This window comes from Enhydra lutris, unplaced genomic scaffold, assembly GCF_002288905.1.
Source record: "Enhydra lutris kenyoni isolate GAN:26980312 unplaced genomic scaffold, ASM228890v2 scaffoldscaffold56, whole genome shotgun sequence".
NCBI classification, from domain to species: domain Eukaryota; kingdom Metazoa; phylum Chordata; class Mammalia; order Carnivora; family Mustelidae; genus Enhydra; species Enhydra lutris.
Window position 1 is genome coordinate 10,824,655 of NW_019154140.1, and position 27,681 is coordinate 10,852,335.

A 27,681-nucleotide genomic window follows, 5' to 3' on the forward strand; every position below is an offset into this window, starting at 1 on the left:
GTAAAGCACAAAGCAGGGTCACAGCCAGAGGGACTGAGATTGCCACTGATCTAAAAACTTCTTTGGAAAGCAGAGAAGAAAGGAAAGAGCTGGGGAACTAGGGTGAACTAGGGTGAACTAGGGTGTAACTAATGATAGCTCTTTTCTCCAGTGAGGTTGGGGCAACTGCCCTTGGTCTTGCCAAGCATATTTGGTAGTGATGGAGAGGGAGAGCTAACAGGATAGAGGACACCTCTTTATCTGACGGCTCTGGAATAGCTGGTGGAAACAAACTTCACGCTGGAACCGCCACTAGAGGTCTTGGTACCCCCAGAGCTGGATCCCCGGCCTCCGGAGCTCCCGCCGCCAGAACCCCAGCTGCCGCCTCTGTGGCCTCCACTGCTGCTACCGGAGCCGTAGCCTCCGCCGCTGCCACCTCCAGAACCATAGCTGCCGCCGCCGCCACCTCCGGAGCCATAACTGCTACCTCCGGAGCCGTAACTGCCACCTCCAGAACCATAGCCGCCGCCGCCGCCGCCGCCACCGGAGCCGAAGCCACCGCCTCCTCTGCTGCTACCTCCACTGATGGTGGTGTGGCTGGTGTTCACAGCTGCAAGGGGACACTCAGTTATCGTCAGCCCCACTCCCTCTCCAGCCCAGCAAAACCTTCACAGGCCCCCGAGAAAGCAGCTGGTACTTACACACGCTCACGCTCGGGGCACACTCTCCAGACATCCTGTAGGAGGAAGAAGAGCAAGTCCTGCATGACTCTCCAGCCGCACACACCCTCTCAGCAGGGGCAGAGACTCTCTCCCCATTTGGAGCTCCTCCTACCCACTTGATCTGAAACCTAATCCAGTGCCCTCGGGATCCCAAACTGCTGCCTTTTTCTCAGCAGTTTTCTCAGTGTTTGTGTGAACACAAACAGGAAGAAATCACTGTAGAAAATAGACAGGCGTCTTGCAGAGAGTGCAAATTAATAGTGCCATTGACCTTCAGGCCAGATAACGTCTGAACCCTCCTAGATGGAGAATAAATGATTCCTTCGCAAAGCACTTCGTACAGATGCTCTAGCCCTTCTAGTCCCAAAGTGAGGCCTCATCTTTCCTCCTGAACCCAGCTTCTTTCCTCCCCCCATACCCAGGACAAGCTGCAGTCCCTCGGCTGCATGCTGGACGGCAGTCAGCCTACAAGGGAGGAGGCACCGTAAAAAATGGCCAAAGTGCCCAGGGTTCTGTCCTCACCTGCTTTCCTCTCCTTCCAGAAGGGTTCTGTAGGTGGCGATCTCCATATCCAAGGCCAGTTTGGTGTTCATCAGCTCTTGGTAGTCACGCAGCAGGCGGGCCATGTCCTCCTTGGCCTTCTGCAGGGCATCCTCCAGCTCGGCCAGCTTGCCCTGGGCATCTTTAAGGGCATTCTCACCACGCTGCTCGGCATCGCTGATGGACTGCTGCAGCGCAGAGATCTGAGAGAGGAGAAGCTCACATGTCACTCACTCTCTTATCATCTAATCCCACCCTGGGCACCTCAGTGAGGCTGGTACTCTAGGTCCAACAGAATCACAACAGTTTTAAGTCCACTTATGGCTCTGGATAACACATCACTGCCTCTGGATACATACTCACTGAGTTGACTTCCTTAAAAGTCCTTAAAGGGAATACAGAGCAGCCTCTCCTGGCCCTGACTTGAGGCTTCTCCACCCTTCCTCCCTTTTTCTAAATGTCTATCCCGAAACCTCCTGGCCACCTTTCCTCTCATTCACCAAGTCTTTGCATCATGGGCTAGATCACTCATGACCATCACATCTATTTCTCTGCTAGGTCATTTTCACAAGCTTCCCTAAAGAGAACCCAGCATGAAGCCTGAATTGTGGAAACCAGAATAATCACCAAAGGCTTGGAACGGATTGCAAGATTCAACACTAGAAAAGTGTCCTCCAGTTACCTGAGCCTCCCTCCCCAATGCCATATAGATAGAGCTGAGCAGCAGAAGGAGGGAACAAATACCTGCTTCTTGACACTATCAATTTCAGATCGCAGTCTCTGGGCCACCCGATTCAGCTCTGAAATCTCCATCTTTGTACTCTTCAGATTGTCCCCATGTTTGCCAGCAGTTATCTGGAGCTCTTCATACTAAAGATGGTAGATCAAGTCAATTAGATGGGGCAGAGCATACCATGGCTCACACAGAGAAATATAACAGAAGACACAGGACAGCAAGACAAGACATTTCAGGAAAACTGGCTAGACATTCGGCTCATTCACCTTGGTCTGGTACAGGGCCTCAGCCTCAGCCTTGCTCTTCTGGGCGATCTCCTCATACTGCGCTTTGACCTCAGCGATGATGCTGTCCAGGTCCAGGTTGCGGTTGTTGTCCATGGACAGGATGACATTGGTTTCACTGATTTGAGTCTGCATCTGGGACAACTCCTGCAAAACACAACAGCTCAGTGACTTAGAATGTTAAAACAAAACACAGCTTAGACAGAGGGAGGAGGAGTCAGGAGATGGAAGATATATCTTTGTTCTTCTGGATAGTGATGGGCACAGGCTCAGAGGCTCTACATTTGGTTAAATGTGGTCAAAAACAAAGGACTTACTGCCTGGTAGAGTGCAGTGAGGAAATCAATTTCCTGCTGCAAGTTGTCAACTTTGGCCTGAAGGTCCACCTTAGTCATATAAGCAGCATCCACATCCTAGAAGAACAATGGACATCACGAAATCATGTTTTTCCCAGGACGAGTCCCTCTCACCAGCTGTGAGGGGCTTTTCCAGTAGAACAAGCGTTTGGAGTCTCCTCCACATTTTCCTACACCAGGCAGATCACAATCCCTAGACTGCCCCAAGCCTTGGAATCAAAATCACAGGACAGCTCACCTGAGCTGCTAAGAACTTGCCTCCCCACCTTCTCTGTGAAGGGCTGAGAGAGCTGGAGAAGCAAAAGGCCTAGAAAAGCCTAGGTCCATGATAATGTGGGGGGAAAACTCTATTCAGCTATTCATCAGGCCCTCAACCAGGTTCTCCACATCATGACCTCCTTCTGCTTAGTAATTGGAGACTCTCATCTATTCTTTATTTCAGATGTGAGGTCCATCCCACAGATTTGCTCACCTTCTTGATGGTCACAAATTCATTTTCTGCATTTGTCCGCTTGTTGATCTCGTCCTCATATCTGCAAGGAAATCAGAGGGATTTGGATATTTGGAGAAGGTGAGACCTGAAGTTCAGCTTCCCCAACTGAGATTGGCATCACCTGTCATTGCCTCCTGTTATTAGCCTAGGACAGCTTGGTCACCCTGTCCTTTGGAGCAACCAAACTTCTAAGCTATTTCCAACTTCTGAGAAGAGGAAGAATTCTAAAGATGCTAAATTAATTGGCCTCTAACCTAAGAAAATATATCACTACATACTCTCTTAGCTTAAGACTTGTAGTCTTAACTTGCCACTTTCTGGAAGGATTGCTTGGTCAGTCTTCCTTACTTGTTCCGGTAATCTTCCACCAGGTCTTGCATGTTCTTCAATTCTGAATCCATCCGAGATTGGTCACTCTTCAGTTGGTCCACTCTCCTTCTAAGATTGTTGATATAGGACTCAAAGTAGGGCTCTAAGTTGTGGGTCCGAGTGGAGGTGTCTACCTGTTGCAGCAGCTCCCATTTTGTTTGCAACACCTGGTTCTGCTGCTCCAGGAACCGCACCTGAGAACACGAGCCCCCGTTACCAACTGGTGTAGAAATGGAGTCCGCCGGCCACTGAGAGCCATAGGCAACAACAGTGAGACCCATGCCTCATTTGGAAAAGAACTTGTTCTTTCAAGTCCTGTTTTCCTGGCCACGGCAGTGAAATAGGAAGAAAATCAAGTTAGCATCATTTTTTGTAACAACATCTAACTCGCTGTGAATTCACAGAAGCTTTAATTTCCCTGAGAATAATAATTACTATACTGTCACAGCTGGAATTTTTGAAAGGAGTAACTAGACAGATACCAGACAGCAAAGCCCTATATAAAATTACTGCAATTACACTTGAAATAGATACATGATATTTAAGAGATTTGCCTTTCCACTTTTTTTAGGTAGATTGCCATAAATATTGGTACGCATTCCATAAACATTCACACTTTCAGAGGGATGTTGGGGAAATCCAAAATGGAATTTAAAATCTATTGTGGATAACTTTGAGTTGACATGATTGATGGTTAAGCAAAAAATAAGAAATGGTTTACATATTTTTCCAGAGGTGTACTCAGAATATCAGTATTTTGAAAAACTGCTACCAATGTAACATTTTTAGAGGGCAGAGCTCCCTGCCTAAAAGCAAAAGATGTTTGGTGCTACTTACTACATCCTTTCTGCTACAATATCACAGTGCACTCTATTCACCCTCAACTCCCTTTAGGAAGACCTTTCCAGAGCTCCCATTTGCCCCCTAGAAAGCTGAGTTAGCCCCATTTCTATTTCCTTCATTCACCATATGTTAAGTAAGCCCCAATTCAGCTCAAGAACTGAATGAGAAGACACTTCAAGGTGATATCACATTGACCCACACTATATAAATCACAGACTTCTTTGCTCAAGAGAGAGTTTAGTCATTAGAATCATTCACAAGAATTCTTCTAACTTATCTCCTAGAAGACAATTCTACGAAATCCCCAAACAGAAACTTGAGGCTAAACCCCAAGGCATCTGAAATGGACCAAGAGCAGTCCTCCCCATGCACTGAGCAGATAAACTCACCTTGTCAATGAAGGAGGCAAACTGGTTGTTGAGCGACTTGATTTGCTCCCTTTCTCGAGTCTTTACTTTTTGGATCTCGGGGTCAATCTCCACATTAAGGGGTTGCAGAAGGCTCTGGTTGATGGTGACTTCCTGTATGCCACCAGGAGGGCAGACAGGCCCAAAACTACCTCCACCAAAACCACCTCCACCAAAACCACCACCCCCAAAGCCACCACCCCCAAAGCCACCACCCCCAAAGCCACCACCACCATAACCACCACCAAAGCCACCACCTCCGAAGCCACCACCGCCAAAGCCACCACCACCATAACCACTCCCAAAGCCACCACGTCCACCTCCTCTGGCCACACTTATGGAGATACTTTTACTGCCACCAAGGTTGACAAGGCTCCGACTTCCAAAACCACCACCGCCACCACCGCCTCCACATCTTCCCCCTGCAAATCTCCCGCCACCTCCCCCACTGTGGCGCACAGAGCTGCTAGTGCTCCTGCGTTGGAAGCTGACCACTCCGGCAGAGCCAGAGCTAAAGCCCCCTCCGCTCCGGTACCCAGACCTAGAACTGAAGTGTCGATTCATGCTGCCTTGGAGAGAGTTGGAGCAAAGTCGGGAAAGGAAAGGAGCTCACACTCCTCTACCCCAAGCACAGAGACTGTCCCTTATATACAGGGAGCACATCTGGGCTTGGTCCTCGAGTCAGCGGGACGCAGAGCCTGTCAAGGGTTTGGCTTGCCTGCAGCCATACAAGATTTTTACGAGCCTCAACAATACGATAAACACTACACACCTAGCTCCCAGGATAGCTCTCAAAATTGCTGTGCGTGCAAGATCAATCGTGTGGTAATCATTTTATCAGACAAAATCTCCCTTCAAGTGCTTGTGACCTTGGGAAACAGGACCCTGCATCTGCCACCTGGTGCTTCTTGGTAGGATTTCATAACCTCCTGTCACAGAGATATGTATGTTCCTGTTCTTGCCTTTGCCTTTGTAAGCTGTGAAGTGCACTGTCCCCCCAAGCCTGGCAGGTGCAACTCCTCACGCTCAAATTGGCAGAGGAACTCTCTGGCCCATATCTGCGATGGCTCTCTAGAGCCCAGAGCTCACCAAGTCATATCTCTGGACCCCAAATAAGAGCTTTAATAAGTGAAAAACTCAAACAACTTATTTCTATTACTCGGGCTTTAATATTATAGGAAGAGACACTAGCAGAGAACAGGATGGATGGGCAGGTGTTCAAGAAGGGCCAGAGGGAAAGACATGCTCTTTTTGAGTTTGCCAGTTGTTCTTTTTCCTCAGAGACAGGCCGGGGCAGGAGACAGAGACACCAGCAAAGGAAAGTGGTGCAAACGGAGGGCACAAAGATGCCTGTGGAAAAGCTTAGAGAGCTGGGAGGTAACCGGTAGAACCTATTCCATACATTTTGTAAAGCCAAGGGGTAGAGGTGAGGCTTCACAGGGGCTTGGGGACCGACACTGGGTGGTGTGGAGAGATGACTGTAGACTTGGAAGAGAGGACAACGATGTGCATCTGGAAAGCCTGGTCCGAGAAGTGAACGCTGTTCCTAGACGATAGTAATGGCCATAGTAACAGGCACGATACTAGCTAAGATGTGTGAAAAAACCGGCACAGTACCAGACCCTTCCACACCTATTTCATTTTCACAACACTGAGACAGATGCTATTATGCTGCCCAGTTTTAACACAGGGAAACTGAGGCACTGAAGCTCAAGTTTACAAAGGCAATAAAGGGGCATGGAGGGAACTTGAACTGAGGATGCAGAGTGACAGTGGAATCCTAACCAGCGGAATCCTAACCAGCAGTGTTGTATGACACCACGGCGATGATTTTGGGGTGTGCTGGCCACTGCATGTAAAGCCAGACGACACAGCCAGCTTCCCGCCTCAGAGAGCTCCAAAGGCAAGAGGCCCGTTCCATCCCTTCAAATCCTTAGTCCCAGGCATATGCAAGCACTTGCAAAGCACCTCAACTCACTCGCAGAAGGGGAGGTCACAGGCACAGAGTTCAGTGGGGAGGTTTCACTTCTATCCAGGTGCAAGAGTGTCCCAACTGTGACCGACCAGGAAGCCACCGGGGCCCTCCCGGAGGAATACCCCTTGATCAATCTTAATGAACAGAAGTGAGTGGGGTTGAGACTGGGAACGACCTGAACCCCACATAGACTGCCATTCTGCGACTCCTTAGAAGCCCAGCCTGCTGCCCACCCTTGCACATGAACACAAAACTGAAGAGTTGGTGAGAAGCCAGTGCTAAGTCCAGCCGGCTCTGCACAGCTCTGAGTGGTAAATCTCAGGCCTGTGCAGAAGGTCCTCACTGTGGAATACAAGATATGGGGAGAAAGGGGGTCCTGCGAAGACCCTCCAGCCAGGGCCCTGTGTTCCTAAAGCAACACAGCTACGTGTCAGTCCTCCCCAGCCCGTACCTCACTGCTGAGGCTTGTCCCTCCTCTTTTCCCAGTTTTTGTACACACCGGCCTCCAGAAGGTGCCCTTCCCTTCTCCACTGATCCCCTCTCGCCCCCCATCTTTGAGACTCTGTAGTCTGGGACTCAGTCCTAACACTAACATCCGTGGGCTGCTAAACCAACCATGTGTCTGAAGAATGAGTAATTCAGATCCTGTTCCCAACTAGAAGTTATGGGACCTGGGATGGTCTTGGCATGGTAATGACTGTTGCCTAACCATCTCCTGACAGGCAATCAAAATTCTTTTAGTTAAGCATACTCCCCTGGGAGACACGTCGCCCTGCACATTGATTCCTTCCAGCAGTTTGGAGGGGTGTGTGCCTGGGTGTGCATGCGTGTGTGTGTGTGTGTGTGTGTGTGTGTGTGTGTGTGTGTGCGCGTGCGCGTGTGTACATGTGTGTGTTTATTCTCTCAACTTTGTCAGCCAACAACAAATCTCTCAGGGGCCCGTGCTCCCATCCCCAAACTGAGAAACTGACACTGGAAGAAAAGAAATGGACAGGCATTTGCTAGACAATTGACAGAGCTGCAAAACTGACTGTAGGGGTTATCGTGAGGAGGGAAAGTCGGAGGGAAAAGAAGAAATGAGAAGGCATAAAAATCACCGTCAGCGGACACTTGTGCACTTCACCTGACTGAGGACATACACCAACACCACCCCACGGGAGCAGCAAGAATGAAGCAGTCAAACTGTTTGGACCCATTTTACAAAGTGGAGAATCGAGGTGCAGGGAGGTGAGGGGACTTGCTTAGACACTCCAGCCCAGAAAACACACATCAGAACTAGATGTGCACTAGAACCCTGGTCCCCTGGTTTCAGTTCAACTGTTCTTCTAAACCTGAGAAGGGGCGCAAGGACGGGCAAGTGGAATGGTGTCCGACAATCACAGCATGTTCCCATCTTCAGGGACTCAAAGACCACACCATCTAAGCCACCAATCAAACAAGGTCCCTTGCTCTCCCTTTGCCCTGAGAAGGCAGACTCAAAGAGGTCAAAAAATGTGTCTAAGTCATGTAGTTCATTCCTGGGAATTCTCCAGTTTCTGAATTAAACTTCTATTCTGTTCCCACCGCTCACTTTTTTGGGACCCCGGCAGGGCTGGAAGCTGCCATGTCACCAGCCATTCCAGCTCGTCCTTTCCTGCCATGTCCCCAGGACTGTGGTGAACATGTGGCGATATTAAAAAGTAGACATGGGAGAAAGGTGTGAGCCACTCACCCTTCTTCTGGCTTTCTTGCAGGCCCTGCACTTAAAGAGAGCATGAAAAAGGAGAGAGGCACCCATACCCACAGACACCGACTACATGCTAGGAGCCGTAGCTCATCTAAAGATCATCCAAGGTCCTCACAGTGGTCACTAAGATCAGCTTCATTTTAAAGAAAAGGCAGCTTAAGTCCATGGAGGTTTAAAGACGTGCACCCAAGCTGACAAGCCACACCCGTCAAAATGCGAGAACATGCCTGCCACCATCCCGAAGACCTCCTCATGTCATGGGCCCCTCCACCACAGCCTACAGCTTTCTTGCCACCCACTCGCAGAGCCTCACGCCTTGACCTTTCCACTCCTGTGCTTTGTCCAAACCGATCAACCCTCTTCCCTCTTCCTTTGCTCCTCTCCATCTGCCAAACCCACTCACACTCTTCTCTCCCTGATGGGCCATGCAGCCTGTCAGTGACCCACTTCAAACTTCTACTAATAGGCAAGCTCTGGGGCACCCACAATCTCAATTCCTGAGCATTTGGACCTGAATCAGAATTTGTCCATCAGGCCTTGAGAGCAAATGTCTCCTTCTCCCCTGCTCTGCCAGGCAGTGGACAAGGCCCACTCTTCTGGGAGTTTTCCTTGATTAAAAGCACTCGGCTTATCAAAAGAAATGAAATCTTGCCATTTGCAACGGATATGGATGGAACTAGAGGGTATCATGCTTAGTGAAATAAGTCAATCGGAGAAAGACAACTATCATATGATCTCCCTGATATGAGGAAGTGGAGATGCAACATGGGGGGGTGGTTAAGGGGGTAGGAGAAGAATAAATGAAACAAGATGGGATTGGGAGGAAGACAAACTATAAGTGACTCTTAATCTCAGAAAACAAACTGAGGGTTGCTGGGGGGAGGGGAGTTGGGAGAGGGGGGTGGGGTTATGGACATTGGGGAGGGTATGTGCTATGGTGAGTGCTGTGAAGTGTGTAAACCTGGCGATTCACAGACCTGTACCCCTGGGGATAAAAATACATTATATGTTTATAAAAATAAAAAATAAAAGCACTCGGCTTCTCCATTGGTTTCTTTTTCTCAGCTCAGTTGCTGCCAGATTCAAGTGCATATTCACATGTGTATGTATGTGTGTTTGCTAGTCCTTCCATTGTTCTGGAAGGCTTTGAAAGCAAAACTAAGTCCTCTGGGTCTCTGGGTCTCTGGGTGCTCTCCTCGCACCCCCACTTGCTCCATCCTCCACGCAGTCCCCTCAGTTGGAGGGTACCCCATCTATGCTGGATATCAGAGTGCCAGAGCACCTCCAATCTCGAGGACACACACGCACACCCTGGAACTGATCACTGGGATGAAGCTGCCACAGGTAGGCTGTGGCCATGGGCAGGATCAGGGGTGGTGATGTTTTGATAGCTTTTTGCAGGGACTAAGAAAAAAGTTGAAGAAAGACGTGCAATGACAAGCCACCCAGCCCCGCAGGACTCCACCAGGGACGTAGGAGAAGGAAATTTCAGGGGAGTGGGGAAAGCTGAAGCCTGGGGGGCATAAAGGAGAGTCACAGACAATGGGGAGGCGGGGTGAGATGTGGAAAGTTGGCAGCCAGCAGAGGAGGGGCCGAGGCTTTTTAGGCAGGAAGGAGAGGTGCTCAACTGGGGCAGCCTGCTCAGGACAGACAGCAGGGAAGGAGGCCCCCAGTGGCTTGCTAGCAGTGCTGGAGCAGAATAAAGGCCAGGAAGGAGGAAGCCAAGATGAGCACGTAGGTGAGGGGAAGTGGAGGTTGTCTGAGCCAAGGAGTCAGCCAGAGACCTGCTCCTGACTGCACATCTCTAGCTGTGTGACTCTGGGTAGGTCCCTTGCCTTCTCTGAGCCTGAGTTTCCTCATCTAAAAGAGGGACTGCATCTACCTTAGAGGGAAACCGAAGTGTAGGAGATGCTAGATAGAGACAGCAGGAAGGATTCTCTCTCACTATTGCATTTGGAAGGATCCAGAGATGATATAATTATCAGGAAAAGCTTTGAAACAAGCCCCTGTTTCACTGGAAACTAAAAAGACCTGGAAAGGCAGCTTAAGTTCTTGTGATGAGGTCATCTTGTGGGTGAAAGCCTTGGGGGAGGAGGCTGTTAAGTCTATAACAGGGAAGCTAGGGGCCCATCACACACAGGAGGGAATGCTGAGTGCACCTGCACCGGAAGGGGGCTAGGCAGCTAGGAATTACTGTCACTGTGGAATACTTGCTCTGCAGGGTGGGGACAACTCCCCACAGCTGAGCATGCTGGGACAGGTGTGGAAGCCAGAACACACCCTCGGAGCCCCCAGAAGCCTTTCTGGCCTGGCACTGGGACATTCAGAACCAGTCTTCCATCCTCAAGTACCTCCCAGCATCCCAAGTTCCCAGCTCAGTCTTCAACAGAGTGTTGACCAACCTGAAGACACACAGTTTCCTGGACTGATCGGAAAGCTGATAAAACCAGGGCAGCAGGTCCAGCCAAATGATGGGAGTTACACTGAGCTTGAAGAGGGCTTATCGGAGTACATGGCTCATAATTGGAAGATGCATTCTGGGCCAAAGGTCCAGCAATGGAGGGAGAAGCAACGTTTTTCACAGGCTTCCTGATATGGAGGACTCTCCCAGCCCAGAAACATACACCTTGTTCAAGGTCAGACAGAGTTAGAATTTTATTGAGCCAATGCTTGCTCCTCCTGTCATCATGTTCCTAGACTATAATCTATGTAGATGAGAAGCTGGTGGAATTAAATTTAGATTCCCAGAGTGCCCTGCCCTGTCCCAGGCTCTCAGCGTGAGAAGCAGCTGCCAAACTCTCCCTGGGAGTGGCCTCCTACCCTCTTCTGTGTTCCCTCTGGCCCGCCCCTCTGTTGCTTAGTGGTTGGGCCTGCTTGACTCTCCCTCTAAGTATCAGCGCTGTGGGAATAGCACTAACCACGAGCAGGGATGGAATGCTTCCTGGCCCCTGCAAGGACCACAGGTGTTGCCCCCAGGCCTCCCCCAGGGCCCATGAGAATCGTATGAGATACCACATGTGGATGCATTTTGTACGTGGTTAGAGGGCTATGGAATGGCTCCTTGTTGTCACTGGGGTGAAATACAGTGAGAGGCATTTGCTCCTAATGAGATCTCATTGTCTCTAACAAGAGTATTGTTTATACCAGGAAGCCTCCTCTGGCATCTTTTAGTGCTAGCCCCCTTGCTCAGGCCCAGAACATGACACTGAGGCCTCTCCTTGGAGTCTCCTTGGACTTCCTTAGCTAACTCCTCTCTCCTTGCCCTACATTTCTCATGCCCCGACCCTATGGAATCTCTGTTCAAATATTCTAGGATTCAGGCACATGGTTCCCTCCATCTGTCCCACAGTTCTCCATGATTGAGAAGGTCAAGGTTTCTGAAGAGAAAAAGCAGGGCCATGTGTTTTGGAACAATCCCGGTTACTGCCCAGAAGGAGAAAGGTGGGCGAGATGATCCACCTTGCTGTGTGTGTTTTTATCCAGAGCCAGCTTGGATTCCTTAAGCACATCATATGCACATGCATGATCCCAAGGAGCATCGGTCCACACCCTAGACTAGGTCTGGTACTGTCAGAAGACTTGGGTTCATTTCACAATCCTTGGCCCTGGGGCCTCTCCATGACTTGATCCTTCCTTGGCATCTGAGCTTAATTTCCCCCAATGTGAAATTCCTTTTTTTTTCAAGCTTCATCACATGAACTCTTAGGGCAGCAGAGGGATGAATGGCCACTGCACACATCTTCCCACATGTCCTTCAGTCCCTCCCTCAACTTCCTGCCAGTTAGTTAGCCAACCTCTGCTGGAAATATGCCAACTCCCTCATGCCTCTCCCATCTCAGGATCAATAAAAGTTGCTTCTTACCCTGGGCCAAATCTGCTGCGGTTCCTACCTAGCCATCTGGGTCATCAGCTGGGGTCAACCCCTCTTTGCAGGGAAGCTCATCAAATCTTTGCAGTTAACTGTCACATCTCTTCCCAAAGACATCCAGGGCCTTCCACCGTCCCCCTTTGGTCAGGTTTTTGGTCACCCACTGCCACCACAATGGCCACTGGCATCTGAATGGATTCCTCTTAAGTAATGTCCTCAGAGTGATCAGACTACAGAAGAGCTAAAGTGGATTCGGAACACTACAATCTTCCTGGTCCCCCCACCCATCCCCAGTGGCCACCAACAGCTGTTGGTTCATGTGCTGTCACTGCCAGCGGCTGAACACTCTACGTCAAATCATGTTTACACCCACTGCTGTTTTCTCTCTTCCCATCCCTGTCCCATAGGGGTTTTTTCACTTCAAATGTGGCATGGCTTCTCTCTAAGTCCTCTCTCCTTCCCTTCAGACAGCTCCTCTGCCCATCTCTCCTTTCCCAGCCTATTCCCCCACCAGGGCCATTGCCAAGGTGCGACGGGGAGAAACCTCTCAGAGAGCAGGTAGGGGTGTGCGTGGGAACACCTTGTCTTATCAGTATGGGCTGCAGCCGTATTTGAATGAATCCCATATCCAAACTGCCATCTGTACTCCTTCAGGGAAGGAGAAAGTAGGTCACGTCTTTTATGTGACTTCTTTACACAGACTCAAAATATCACGTAGGATAAAGTGTTAGCTTAATTTGCTCCATTCTTGAATATTGGCATCTGTGTTTTCCCCAGAGGCATGGATTCCAGAAACCCTGCCCAGGACCCCCCCTGGGTGAATGGGCTCAGTCTCTTATCTTCTGAGCTCATGTCTCCTGGAAAGCCACCCTCTCTCATTCACACACATTCACTCTCTCTTACCTCTGAGTCTCTAGAACACTAGTTCCCCGTCTGAAGGGCCCTTCCCTCAGTCCCTGCCCACACCTACTTCTGCTCTGTTCCCCAGTCCCATTCCACATTCTAGCCTAGGAAAGCCAAGTTCGGGGGCCAACTTCTCTTCCCCAGCATTGGCACCTATGGCAGGTCCCACTGCTCTTGCAATGAAGGGTCTGCCTGTGTCCACAGGACAGACCTTGCTTCCACCTTCAGACTAAAAGGTCCACAGGGACACATTGCTCTGATTTCTCCTCCTTCTGAACTTTCCCCTTTCCCATACCCTAACGTTTAGATTGTGAGTACCTGAAGATTCAGAAACATGTTTAGTCAACACTGCACTCCCAGGGCTAAGGCCACTGCCTGGCACACAGCAGGAGCTGAATAAATGTGTAAGTGACTTTGGAATGAACAGCCATTTTCAGCACTAGTAAGATTATGTCTGTAAGGTCTTTTAAGATTATGTATTACTCATTTAATAAAAAATAATAAAAATAATAATTTCCAGATATGAATAATTGCAGAGGCCTGCAGAAACTTAAGAAGAAATCACTTATCTCTGACTAAACAGTAGTTTGAGGTCACAGAAAATTTTATTGTAGAAACACCAAAAATGTCAAGCCCTTCAAGGTACAACCTTCAACCAGGAAATGATGAAGGGACCCCCACTGAGCCCGTCTGAGGTCCCAACAGAATCACGGACTTGGAGGCTGCGTTAGGACTCAGCAAGGAAGAGAAGGTGACTCCAGATCTCAGAAGCAACACTGCCCTCCCCCTCCCCCTTTCCAGGCCCGCTCATTGGCTGATAGTTTCCCCTTCCTGTCCCCTCCAGCGCATTGCAAACACCTGTGAAGGCCTGAAAGGAAGGGTCAAATTCTCACGAAGTGCCCAGTCACAGAGAAGAGGAAAACAGAGGGACTTTGAGACCCCAGGAAAGGACACCAGGCCAGCAGCTTCCAGACTGGTCAGGATAGAACCCTCCTGAAACCCATGCTTGATCCTCCAACTCCTCAGGGCCTGGCACATGGACACAACAGTGCTAGGCTGCATGTGCCCAGCCTCCTGGACAATTCTCAGGAGGGCCATTATGGAGCAGAATTCAGGAAGGGCCAGATTGACAAAGAATGGAACTGTCAGGAGGGGTAGGACAGAGCAGAACTCCATTGCTTGTCCACTAACTCCTCTATTCACCAGTAATTAGTCCTCCCAGGGGACAAGGACACATGCCCTCTGAAATACTCCCACCTTGGGCTGTTAACCCAGAGAACAATGCTTAAGACAGAGATGCAGAATCAGGACCAGACATGACTTCGTTGTGCCTGATGAGGACAGTAAATCCATACTCTCCACCGAGGTGAAAGTATGAGGCTAACAGACCAATGGACAGGAATGGGTCCGTGGCACAGAGGTTCCTCTTGCCAAGCTACTGGCCCAAAGTCCTCATTCTGCAGGTCCCCTAAGGGATGGATTACTGTTCACAGGGCATCCCAGGTGCAGGAAAGATGCAGGAAACCTGATATCCTTGACATTAACTCTCCATCATCCGCTTGGTGGAGAGTCTACAGGCTCTCTTTCTCCAGTGCTAAACTGGGGCCCTGGGTGTCCCCAGGGGCAGGAGCAGGGCCAGCTGAGTGGAGTCTGAGCGGAGAGCCGTCTGGCTGTGATTCTGACCGCCAACCAGGGCCCTCCAAAGCCAGATCTGCAGTTTGGGGTTATCCACCTGCTTCTTCCGCTACCGTGGAATGTGTTAGCAAAGCTGCTGAGACCCAGGAGAGAAAGGTAAGTGAGAAGGGTTCAGGAAGGGCGCGGGGGAGGGGACAGGATAGCGCCTTGCCGGCGGGGGTGTGTGTGAGCCTCCCTCTACTCCAGGATCCGCCTGTGGGAGGTGTTGGTGGAGGTCTGGATGATCTGCACGCGGGAGGAGCCGCCGCCTCCTCTGCCCGCGTACTTGCTGCTGCTCCGGCTGCTTCCTCCGTAGCTCCCGCCTCCGCTGCCACCCGCGTAACCACCTCCGCTGCCCCCTCGGGAGCCCCCGCCGTAGCTGCCTCCGCTCCCACGGGAGCCGCCGCCGCCGGAGCCCCCGTAGCCGCCGCCACCGTAGCCTCCAGAGCCACGGCTGCCGCCGCCCCCGCCGCCCCCGCCGCTGACGGTCGTCTGGCTGCTCTGCACAGCTGTAGGGAGAGGGCATCCCCAGCGTGGGTCAGAAGGGCTGGCCAGGGCGCCAGCCTGGACCTCCCCCTGCACCTCTCTGCACCCTCCCTCGGGCAGCTTCCTGCGTCCTTAGTGGCTGGCCGCATCTGACTTGCAAAAAGTTACCTCGGATGAAAGGCTCCCCCTTTTCAAAGTATTCTTCATAGGAGAAAGCACTGGGTCTTTTAGGGAACTAATGAATGGTTGAACACTACATCAAAAATCAATGATGTGGGGCGCCTGGGTGGCTCAGTGGGTTAAAGCCTCTGCCTTCGGCTCGGGTCATGATCCTGGGGTCCTGGGATCTAGCCCCGCATCCGGCTCTCTGCTCAGCGGGGAGCCTGCTTCCTCCTCTCTCTCTCTCTGCCTGCCTCTCTGCCTGCTTGTGATCTCTGTCTGTCAAATAAATAAATAAAATTAAAAAAAAAATCAATGATGTACTGTATGTTGGCTAATTGAACATGATCATAATAATAATGAAAAAGGACAAAGCATGTCAGGACCTGCTTTCATTATCCATACACTCTGACAAGTTCTAAGCTGCTACTGATTATTAGGTCTCGTGAACACTAAAATACATTAAGAACTAAAATCGTAACAATTTAGTTCAGGGAATTTCTCCAGGCTTTGCAATTTGTTGGCTCACCGGTTTTTTTCACGGTGCAGGACTGGAAACTAGAACGCTGAGCGTGGTCCTTGCTGGCCAGCCATCCCGGGCCCTGCCCCCGCCCTGCCCCGCCCCAAACAGCCCACCCCCTGGGCCCTGCGACTTACAGATGCTCACATGGCTCTGCAGCTCCCCACACATCCTGTAAAACCAAAGCACACACATCAACCAGACCAGCAAAGCCAGGGGAAGGCAGGTGACAGCCTGGAAACATCCAGAGCAGAGGCATTCCCCTGAAGTGAAAACTGTCCCCGAGCTTTAGGGAAAAGTGGGTGCACAGGCTAGGGGGTCAGGGAGTGAGGGGCTTAGAGGGGGTTTTAAGCAGTTTCTGGAAGCCATTTAGCACTGGCTGTATGGCTTAGGCTGGGGTATAGGGGCATTCTGCTGGGAGGCAGGGGACTGAAGACATTGACATATCTTCTGCTTCTGATTTGAATGTTTCTACTCAGCCCAATCTACTAATCTTCCCAGAAAGCAAGGACTGTTTTCTCTCCAAATAGGCAGTCCCACCACCCCACGGGGGCAGCCTGCACTTGACCCCAGAAGCAGGGCCCACCTGCTCTCCTCGCCCTCCAGCAGCTTGCGGTAGGTGGCAATCTCCACGTCCAGGGACAGCTTGGCCCCCAGCAGTGCCTGGTAGTCACGCAGTAGCCGCGCCAGCTCCTCCTTGGACTGCTGCAGGGCGTCCTCCAGGTCCCCAAGCTTCTGCCGTGCATCCTGAAGGGCCTGCTCTCCTCTCTCCTCTGCATCCGAAATGACCACATGCATCTGCTCAATCTGCCCAGGGTACAGTCGCAGAGAAGAACCAAATGGGAGGTGAGTTTCAGGAGCCCCATCTGACAGGGCCCTGTGGGAGGTGGCGTGTCCAGACAGCCCACCCTGAGCATCTTTCTCACCTGCTTCTTGACGTTGCCGATCTCTGCCTGTAGCCTCTGGATGGTGCGGTTGAGCTCAGTGATCTCCATCTTGCTGTTCTTCAGCTCGTCTCCGTGTCTTCCCGCCGAGATCTGGAGCTCCTGGTACTGAGAACAAAGACAGCATCATGGTCAGCCTGCTGCGCTGCAGGAGGCCCTCCTCAAGGGAGTGAGTCTACCTTCCCAGGCCCCGCCCGAATCTGCTCTCCTGGGACAGTTCCTAGCTATGCCCCAACCCCCTGATAACACTCTCATTCACTCCTGTGCCAAATATCCCTCATCTGAGCCATGACACCCCCTATACACACACATACACACACACAGAGTCTTGTTCAAGCCGCCCTCTTTCTCACCAGTCTCTGGCCAGACCCAAATCCTAGACAAAGCTGCTCCTAGATGCCCTTTTCCACCTACTTATTCCCCCATCTAGGCCTTACTGCTGGCCCTTACCAACACCGGGACCTCTTCCCTTTTGCCAGCACACCACATTCCTTCCTACCCTTTTCCAGGATGGTTTCCCTAGCAGCCATGACCTTATTTCCTCAGAGGCCTTCAGCATGCCCCTTGTTTATTCCCATTCTCCTCTCTATGTCATTTCTGTATCTATGTGGCCCCATCAGTAAGCTCCCACAGGGCTCTGGAGGAGGTAAGGTAGCAGGGAGTGGGGAGAGTTGCTGGTTCAAGGGAAGCTCTGCATTCTGATGCTTTCCCTGTTGACCATTTACCTCCCTGGTCTGATGCTGAAATCCACCCTGCTCGGAATGCCTGCCTGTAGGGCAGTGGGACAGAGGCCCTCTAGGATTGGTGTTGAGAAAGTAGATCTCAAGTGCCAGGAGTTCAGCATGAAGGAACCAGCCTTTGATCCTTAACTACAGTTTTCACCCTCCGAAAAGGTCTGAGTCCACTGATAATAAAGAAGTAATCAGAGATGTGCCCGAAAACTTAGCCACAGAGATGTTTATGCCATAAATGAGGGTATATTCTTACCATGGACACCATGCTGCTATTAAAATGATGTATAATATTTAATGTCACAGAACGGCATTCACAAATAATAAGTGAAAGACAAAAGTACGAAACTACAGTTTAGAAGATATCATTATGAAAAAAGCAAGAATAAAAAAGATCATAAGTGGTTTAGGGAATGGGTTTGTAGACAGGACACCTAAGTTTAAGTCCTGCTTCTGCCCCTTACCTGCCATAAGACCCTATGGAAACTAGGGAAGGTCATACTCCACTATCTTCAAAATAAGGGTAGCCAAATCCTTACCTTGCAGGCTTGTCATAAAGAGCAAATGAGATTATATATTATATATATATATAATGTATACAGATACATATATGTATGTGTGTAGATATATATAACTTCCAAAATAAGAGGAAGATGGTAGAAATTCTGAGGCTATGTCTGGTTTGGGGTACCAAGTCTGGGTGGAAAATCAGCAGTGCTCACCTTGGTCTGGTACAGCGCCTCAGCCTCATCCTTGCTCTTCTGTGCAATTAGCTCATACTGGGTCCTCACTGCATCGATGATGCTATCCAGGTCCAGGAAGCGGTTATTGTCCATAGACAAGATGACATTGGTGTCGCTGATATGGGTTTGCATCTGGGACAGCTCCTGCAAGGCATGGAACACAGGCTGACTCTTTCCACTTTCCTCCCAGGGCCTCAGTTTCCCTCTCCTGTCCCTTCAAGTCTCTTTGGGGAAAACAGAAGCCTGGGCCAGATGGGAGTCTTGGGGAAAGATCTTTGAATAGTTGTTCACCCCAAGAGGTGCCTTAACTAAAGGTAAAGGCCCCCAGGCCTAGCCTCTGGGGAGAAGAAAGGAGCATGAATCCAGAGCCTTGTAGGCACCCCCCGCCCACAATGCCTCTCCTGTGCCCTCTCTTCCTGCCTTAGTTGGCTTGGCTGCCATCTTTGGTTGGGCTCTCTGACAGGCAGACTTGTTCTTTAAGAAATACATGAGCTCTCAGAGCAGTAGAAAGGCTCCTTGTGCAGCCATTCCCTCACTTTTGAGCCTGGGCTCTACTGCCAACTAACTAGTGACTAGCTGAGGGACTGAGTCTCTGAGTGCCTCAGCTCTCTTATCAGCAGAATGAAGACCAAGACATGGCAAAGCTCCTCGCACGACATCTGGCCCAAGGTAGACATGGCAACAGTAGGGTCAGGGGTAGGAGCATATTATCCCTCACCACTGCAGGCTTCATCCTCATTCCCTTTAGGATCCACTGTCCTCTCCTACAGAATTCCCCAATAGCCCTATTGGCTTCCCAGCACTGATGAAGATTTCTGGTTGGTTTTCTCCCTGTATGTGCTGGGTATTAACCTCATGTCTAGGTAGAAACAAGGGCTGTTCCATCTTCTCCCTCAGGACCCTCCCTGCCTCCCATCTCCAGCACCTGCACCCAGGAATCTGAGCACTGGGGATTGGGAGGTTGACTCCAGTCCCACAGAGCTGAGGTGACTGGGGAGAGGAGTCCCTAGTGGGTCATGCTGTGTTTCAGGCCTCCTCCTCCAACAGCCCCTTGTGACATGTAAGGAAAGAGAAGGGTTTCTCATGAGGACTGAACTCACCATCTCAAATAAATACTTCAGGAAACTGATCTCTCCAAAGAGGACATTCACCTTGGACTCCAGGTCTACCTTGCTCATGTAAGCAGCATCCACATCCTGATCAGCAAGCAGAAACAGTCTGACTTTATTGTCCAGGTGTTGCCTGGACACTCACGGGGTGACCCAGGCAAGTGGCAAAACCTCTCTTGGTTTATTTCCTTGACTGCAAATTTCCTCACCTCACTCAGGTGAGGGACCTGCAAAATCTTTGGCTCTCCTAACCAGAAGGAAATGTGACACTAAGCCCTTCATCCCAGTCATTCACACACAGCGCCTCAGGTCCCTCCCCAGGTCTCAAGGCTGCACATGACTGACAGGTGTCAGTTGATTGAACTTTACCTTCAGGACTGTAGAGAGATAAGTACTCAAGGAAGCCTAAAGATTGATATCAACATCACTTTCAGACTTAATTCTTCAGTGCAGGGGCCCAGCATTCAGGCCACACCCTCAACAAGCTGCCCCTAGTGGTCACCATTCCCGGCTTGGTCACATAGTATCCCACAGTAGTTCCTCACTCTGCTCAGCCCACTGGGCCCACCGTCCCCCTGGGATCACCCCCATCCTTCACCTTCTTCAGGACGACAAAGTCATTTTCAGTGTTGGCCCTCCGGTTGATCTCTTCCTCGTATCTGTAGGGGGAAGTAAGAGACACAGATAGGCTGCTGAGGCTGACCTTGGCTCCTTGAGATTTTTCCTCACGGCAGGCGGCTTGGAATATCCAAACTTTTAGTGCTAGACTTTCACTATCCCCTGCCACTCTCACAGACAAGTAGCTGAAACCAGTTCTGGGCCTTCCAGGTCAATAGAGAGGACAACAATCCAAAGTGGAAAATGCAGAGCCACACAGAACCACCCCGAAATGTCCCTCTTTCTTTTGATGTTTTACCTTTGTAAATTTGTTGAGCTCACTCATTTTTTGCAGTTGAGAACATAAATAGCCACTTTTGCTAAATTGTTTTAAAGAGAAAAAAATGTCACCTAACATGTTGCCCCCCAACACCTTCAGTGTGAATTTCATCTTGCCCTTTTGGAACCACACCCTCTTGACTTTCTGATTGGCGTGTCAGGGTGACGTCAAGAGTAACACCCTGCACTGTCACGTGGGGAGGGAGAAGCCATTCAGTTGCCTACAGGGTGCAGGAGCAGCTGATCTGGCATTAGACAAGTCCTGCCATCCGTACCATTCTGACTAATAAAAACTAGTGCTTAGTATGTGCAGACGTAGTCTAGGAACCCATTAAGCATAATGTCATCTAAACAGGTGGTTCTCAAAGTGTGGTCCCCACTCCACCAGCATCACATGGAAGCATACTAGAAATGCAAACCCTCTGGTCCAGGCCTACTCAACCAGCCTGCTGCACACTGAAGCCTGAGAACCGCGATCTGCCTGTCACAGCAACCCAACAGGGAAGGTACTTACCATCCCTACTTTACTAAGGTAAAAACTAAAGGCTTAGAAAGACAGAGTTGTAAGCAGTCAGAAAGTGGCAAAACCCACTGGAATTTGGCTCATCTGGGTCCAGCACCCTGAGGATAGTCTGCCCTTCCCACCCAGTACAACTGAGAGCTATCCTACCCAAGCTGCCATAGGCAAGATGGTGCCCTCTGTGGTTGTGCAGTGCAGAGCCAGGTGGCTGTATGTGGGGACCCTGGTCCCCCCCTGACATAGTAACACGAAAGCAGAACATCTTGCCCCTGAATCAGTGCCTGACCCGTTTACCCTTCCTTCGGTCTCACTTGTTCTTGTAGTCCTCCACCACATCCTGCATGTTCTTAACTTCACTGTTCTGGCGCATCTGCTCGGCATTGAGGAAATCCACCTGCCTCCGAAGCTCACTGATGTAGTTCTCCAAGATGGGCTCCAGGTTATTGGTCCGAGTAGAGGTGTTTACCTGCTGCAGCAGCTCCCACTTCGTTTGCAGCACCTGATTCTGCTGCTCCAGGAATCGCACCTAAGAGCGAGAGACTTCCAAGTTCATCCTCCTGGACTGTGGGTCCAAGAAGCACCCCCACGGGTAGGAAGTCTGGCAACCAGACAGCATATCTGACCTCAGAGAATCAAGATGGCCCCCCTTGGGATCAGAGAGCTTCCCTTTCTGTGGGACGAGGACACACAGAACACAATGTGTTTTCTGATGGTTGATCAAGGGCTATAAGGTCAACTTGCCTAAAATTAACTCTGAGTTACTAAGCTAACTCTGGGGCACCTGGGTGGCTCAGTCATTAAGCGTCTGCCTTCAGCTAAGGTCATGATCTCAGGGTCCTGGAATGGAGCCCTGCATCGGGCTCCCTGCTTGGCAGGAAGCCTGCTTCTCCCACTCCCACTCACCCCTGCTTGGGTTCCCTCTCTCGCTGTGTCTCTCCCTATCAAATAAATAAATAAAATCTTAAAAAAAAAAAAACTAAGCTAACTCTGATTTTGATGGTTAACCACCTCCAGTGGAGTGCTTCTTTCCTTCAGCTACAGCCACGTACACCACAGAGCTGTCACTCCCACACGCCACACTCCCTGCCAGCATAAAAAAATGCATCAGATGCATGCAGAGCATCTGAAACACTAATATCCAAGGCTCATTTCTCTTTGTGGCTGAAATGCTGTCTGGGATTGAGAAGAGGAGACAATAAGAGGGAAGAAACAATTTGACTTATTATATGATACTGATTTCTGACCAAACCAGCCTGGGTGCCCCCATCCTTTAGGGTCCACCATGTCCATTTCCTGCCAGTGTATGTTTCAGAAGGTCACCTCACATAAATGCTAACTCAGAATTTTAAAAACAAATCGCCCCACTTTTTTTTTTAACATTTTATCTACTAGTTTGGGAGACAGAGAGCACGACGGGGGCGGGGGAGACAAAGGGAGTGGGTAGGCAGACTCCCCGCAGAGCAGGAAGCCTGAAGTGGGACTCAATTCCATGACCCTGAGATCATGACCTGAACCGAAGTCAGATGCTTAACCAACTGAGCCACCCAGGCGCCCTGTTCCCACTTTTTAGAAATGTTGTATAATGCATACGCATGCCCTAAAGTAAGGACTTTGGGGTTATCTAGTGTTTGGGAAATACTCATGTTGCGATTCCCTTCATTAACATTCACTGACACAGAAAATGGAGAGTGGACATCATCCTATATTCTCACTACCTCTTCTTCCAAAACTGGGCACAGAGGTCAGGTACAGGGTCCAGAGAGCTGACTGGCTGTGCAGACCAAGTGCATGGATTGTGCTCCGCATGATCATGATCAACCTTCACCTTACCCCCACAGGTGGCCCTCAGATGGAGCCTCCCTTCCCATGCCTTAGGTGAAGATAGGGGATGCCTCTATACTTCGCTCGGGTGCAGACACACACACACGTGCACACACACACAACACATACACACAAACATTCCAGAATCCTCCTGGGAGTTGTGTATGAGGACAAACCCACTGCTTTGTGTGGTCAGGACAGAACCCTGAAGACACTCCCCTACAATGCCACCCGTCCCTTAGGACTGCCCTTCTGAGGGGCCAGCCCTTGTTAACTCCCTTTGAATTTTTACTCTGGGCTGGGAGACAGTGAACACTATTCCCCATGGCTCATTTTTTTAGCTTCATTAAAGCAAGAGCTAAGGCAAGCAGATCTCACAGGTTGTCTCAGCTTGAACCCTCCCCCAACCCCCGCCATGGGTAATTCCTGCCACCTGGCCTAGTTTTGTTCTAGCAGCATTGCGAGGAGGTAGACAAATCAAACAGACATGGGGTCTCAGCCCTGTGCTCAGTATTGTGGGAACTGAAGGAAAAAATTTCATGGACCCACAAGGAATCTCCACATCAAACAATGAGGGACAGGTTAGCCGGAGGACCTTCTCCCCCTGCACACACATGATAACTCAGAGCACATCAGCAAAGGAACCCGTGGTCTCATCAGGCCACCCAAACTGCAAAGGCAGAGACTGGGTGCAGAGAGTGCCAGGCAATTTTAGTAGGATTTAGTAGCTAGAAAAATCACTGAAAGCCATTGTGATTTTTTCCCAGGCCCCCCAAAACACACCTGGGCTGTGTCCCATCTGTACAGCTGAAACTAGCATCATGCTGAGCTCACCTTCATTCTGGAAAAAGCACACCCCTCTTGGCTTGTTATGCTCCTCCCCCTCCTGTTTATGACACTCCAGCCCCAGGGACCTCCTGCTGCCTCCAGCAACTCTTTGCCTGGCTAAGCATTTACCCTCTTGATCTCAACTAAAGTGGCATTCTCCTGGTATCTTGCCTTTATAGCCCTCAGTCCCTTCCCCGGAGCATCTAGTGTGACTTGCCATCACTTAGTGTTATTTGAACATAACCCTCCTTGGCTGGAGATCCTCAGGAAGGCAGGCCCATGTTGGCTTTGATCTCCTGTAGACACAAGGTGCTCAGACCCATAGACACACAGTGCCCAACACAGAGAAGACAGTTCATAAGTATCATGGACTAGTGAAATGCTAAGGGCTTTGGAATTGCCTCCAAGTGTAGACAGCTGTCCCTCTGAATAGACTGGAAACTCCTAGAAAGCAGGGATTTTGTCTGTTTTGTTTATAATTGAATCTCGAACACCCAGAATAGGCTGGCATATGATAATTACTCAATAAATACATGTTGAATGACAAATCTAGTCAGCCCTTCAGGTGTTGGGCTTGGACAATCGGAGAGTAGAAATAGACACAAGGCTTTTGTAGAACCAAAGGCAAGGGAAAAAGGACCTCTGGAAGGAAAGGGGGGGGGTCCATCTATTCCCATGGGGATACCGGCCTGACCTTGTTCAGCTGAGCTTGAACCCTCTATGCCAGGGTGGTAATTGGCCTAGATAGTCTACACCCGGAGGCATTTGAAATATACAGTATGTCAAATGGCCTTAGGGACAATGGAGAAAAGTAACACAGGGATAAGGATGGATAAAGATGCTGGTCTGTGGGTGCTACTTCAAAAGGGAAATCAGGGGGGCACCTGGGTGGCTCAGTGGGTTAAAGCCTCTGCCTTCAGCTCAGGTCATGATCCCAGGGTCCAGGGATCAAGCCCCATGTCGGGCTCTCTGTTTGGTGGGGAGCCTGCTTCCCTTCCTTTCTCTCTGCCTGCCTCTCTGCCTACTTGTGATCTCTGTCTGTCAAATAAATAAATAAAGTCTTTAAAAAAAAAAAAAAAGGGAAATCAGGAAAGGCTCCGCTAAGATAGTGGCATCTGAGAGAAGACCTGAAGGAGGTGAGGGAGCAAGCCAGACCACTCTCAGGAAGGAGCAGTTCAAAGCAGAGGGAATGGCAAGAGCAAAGGTCCTGAGGCAGGCATGGGGTGCTAGAGGGTTCAGGAATGCAATAGTGTCCTGGTAAGCAAGAGAGAAACAGGAAAGGAGCACAGAGGGAGTGAAGGGTCACTGCAAACAATGAGTTTGTACCTTGGGGAGCTAAATTCCAGCCCTCACTCTGTTGACCAAAATTTGCAGCTTGAGAGATGTTCTACCCAGTGGTGGCAATGTTGCCTAATTCTCACAAATGCAATCCAGGAGTGAGCAGCAGCTGTGGGGCAGAGGCTAGATCACACAGGGCCTTATAGGATCTTTGCTTTTATTCCAAATGAGACGAACAGCCAATGGAGGATTCAAAAAGAGAAATGATACAATGATAGAATGTTCTTAAATGGTAGCTCTTGTGTGACTCTGAGAATGGACTATATGAGGGTAAAGGTGAAAGAAAAAAGACCAGATAAGAAAGTAGAGTCAGAATCCACTGCAGTAGAAGGCTTCTCCCTCCCAGCTATGCTAGAGTCTTCCTGGATAAGGGCTCTTTCTTCATGGTTATGACAAGTCTTTGGGAAGGTCAGCTTGTCACAGTCACCTACAACTTGGCCTTTGCCCATAGCCCCATGTCATAAAATGTAACAAATGTCCTATATTAATGGTGGGAACCACAATCTCTCAGGAGATCAGGTGCCAGTAGCCCATGGCCATTTCACTGACCTTCAGTTGTCTCTTCTCTCACCTCCTCCTTAACTTTGTCTTGACCTCCAGTGGTGTCTCCTTCACCTGTCACCTCCTTACACCAGTCAAGCCTTCCCAGTCCCTGCCCATACCTGAGGTATGAAAATGTTCAGCCAAATTTCCCACCCAAGGTGATCAGAAGTAGCCAGAAACACTTTGTTCTATTCAACTCCCGTTTGGCTATCTTTGGGCCTCAACACTCTTACCCCTCCTGCCCCAGCTCACACACTCTGTCCTTTCCCAGAATCTACCCAGATATCAGACTGGATATCCACAGCCCAGTGGTCAACTTTAGCCATGGGTAATCTGCAGTCAGACCACAGGTCAAGCTCTGGCCCCAACACTGGATTCCTATGGGACTGAGGGAAAGTCACTGAGCATCCAGGGGTCTTTGTGCCCCAGGGTGCTTCCCACTACATCACCAAGAACAAAGACATTTCTGGGGAGTCTACAGGGGGTACTGTGCCTCCAACTCTGGACAAAAGGAAATGCTGGAAGAAGGTCCTTATCATAGGCCTCTACCAGCCTCTGCTTGCTGATCTGTGTCTGGACCAGCCCTAACATGATGTATAATTAAGGAACTAGAGAAAGGGGCTATGATGACTCCATCTGGCCCATTCTTGGCCTTGGATAAACTAAAACAAGGAACAGTGATAGAATCCTACCTAGTATGCTATTCACTTTAGCCCCTAGTAATACCCTCAGAGCATTCGTCTAGACTGTGCCATGGCAACTTGAGGCCAGGACCTGTGTTCTTGTCACTGTGTAGCACCTGACACTGTATCTGACATATAGTAGATGCTTAGTAAATGTTTGTGGGATGGATGTGTGGATGGATGGATGGATGTGTGGATGGATGGAGGGATGGATGGATGGATGGATGGATGGATGGATGAGGGGATGGGTAGATGAAAGAGTGGATGGGTGGATGGGTGGATGGGTGAGTGGGTAGATGGAAAGTGAATAATGGTGAATGAGAATAAAGTCACTACACCATGTATTTTTTCTGTGGGATATTTTCACACTTCTTACCTCCTTTCAGGCCAAAAGGAAAAGACAAATCCCCTCAGTAAGTCAAATTGAGGCCTAATGAAATAAATGCTTTCTTAAGGTCTCAGAACATATACTTCTGGAAGTGATTGTCACCACCAAACTGAGATAATACAAGGTGGTAAGAGGTGGCAGGGGCACAAGGCCCTCTCAATTATTTGATCAGGGGCCAGAGATCCCCTGCCCTTGAGGTACTCACCTTGTCAATGAAGGAAGCAAACTTGTTGTTGAGGACCATAATCTGCTCCCTCTCCTGGGTCTTGACTCTCTGAATTTCAGGGTCCACCTCCAAGTGAAGTGGCTGAAGGAGGCTCTGGTTAATAGTCACCTCTTGGATGCCCCCTGGGGGACAGGAAGGACCAAAGCCCCCAAGCCCAAAATTGCTACCCCCCAAACCACCTCCTCCATAGCCACCACCTCCAAAGCCACCACCCCCAAAGCCACCACCTCCAAAGCCACCTCCCCCAAAACTTCTGCCCCCTCCTCCAAATCTCCCTCCTGCGCCCCCACCCTGGCAGAAACCACTGGCACTTCTTCCCACTAAGCTAATAGAGATGCTTTTACTGCCTCCCAGGTTGTAGAGGCTCCTAGAACCAAACCCCCTGGCATGGCTCCCATACCCGCCACCACCACCACCACCACACCTGCCTCGGACCTGACACACAGACCCCACAGCCCGACTCCCACCGCCAGAGCCTGCAGAAGAGCCTGTGCTATAGAACCGCTTGCTCCTGGAGCTAAATGCTGACTGAGAGCTAAATTGGCGGCTCATGGTTGCTAGAACATCCAGAGAAGCAGCCAAAAGAAAAGTCCCGGCTGGAACGAGGCAGAGACCCAGGAGGAAAAGAGCTATGACTCCTTTGACAAGAGAGCTGGCTTAGTCCCTATATATACATGCATTCGCTGGGCTGGGCACCTTCCGAATCCTGGGAGGGGAATATTTATGTTTAGTTTGCCTGCCAGCAACATCTGTTTAAAACCTCACACCTATGAGTTGCAGAAATTGTACTGTAGATAAACTTCCCCAACTTGATCATTTATCATTCATCTC

The 27,681-nt window shown here is 50.0% G+C and overlaps 2 protein-coding genes across 2 annotated transcripts; both read right to left on the bottom strand.

Moving 5' to 3' along the window:
* Positions 1-236: 236 nt before the first annotated feature.
* On the bottom strand, positions 237-5,293 carry LOC111157796 (keratin, type II cytoskeletal 1). The gene is made up of 9 exons (XM_022519450.1): positions 4,712-5,293; positions 3,459-3,673; positions 3,090-3,150; positions 2,579-2,674; positions 2,244-2,408; positions 1,986-2,111; positions 1,224-1,444; positions 681-715; positions 237-589 (listed from the first exon to the last, which is right to left on the bottom strand). Exons 1-9 carry the CDS (start codon positions 5,291-5,293, stop codon positions 237-239), a joined length of 1,854 nt encoding a protein of 617 aa, XP_022375158.1.
* Positions 5,294-15,073: 9,780 nt separating this feature from the next.
* On the bottom strand, positions 15,074-27,402 carry LOC111157809 (keratin, type II cytoskeletal 1b-like). The gene is made up of 9 exons (XM_022519471.1): positions 26,830-27,402; positions 21,335-21,549; positions 20,166-20,226; positions 19,559-19,654; positions 18,438-18,602; positions 16,967-17,092; positions 16,627-16,847; positions 16,178-16,212; positions 15,074-15,384 (listed from the first exon to the last, which is right to left on the bottom strand). The coding sequence occupies exons 1-9, from the start codon at positions 27,400-27,402 to the stop codon at positions 15,074-15,076; spliced, it is 1,803 nt and encodes a 600-aa protein (XP_022375179.1).
* Positions 27,403-27,681: the final 279 nt, after the last annotated feature.

Excerpts from the sequence above, each read along its gene's own strand:
- LOC111157796 (XM_022519450.1), bottom strand. The coding sequence starts at position 5,293 with ATGAATCGACACTTCAGTTCTAGGTCTGGGTACCGGAGCGGAGGGGGC. Across the intron at positions 2,675-3,089 it reads AATTTGTGACCATCAAGAAG|GATGTGGATGCTGCTTATAT; the intron begins GTGAGCAAATCT and ends TTGTTCTTCTAG. Across the intron at positions 2,112-2,243 it reads AGGCCCTGTACCAGACCAAG|TATGAAGAGCTCCAGATAAC; the intron begins GTGAATGAGCCG and ends TACCATCTTTAG.
- LOC111157809 (XM_022519471.1), bottom strand. The coding sequence starts at position 27,402 with ATGAGCCGCCAATTTAGCTCTCAGTCAGCATTTAGCTCCAGGAGCAAG. Across the intron at positions 19,655-20,165 it reads ACTTTGTCGTCCTGAAGAAG|GATGTGGATGCTGCTTACAT; the intron begins GTGAAGGATGGG and ends CTTGCTGATCAG. Across the intron at positions 15,385-16,177 it reads GCAGAGCCATGTGAGCATCT|CTGTGCAGAGCAGCCAGACG; the intron begins GTAAGTCGCAGG and ends CTCTCCCTACAG.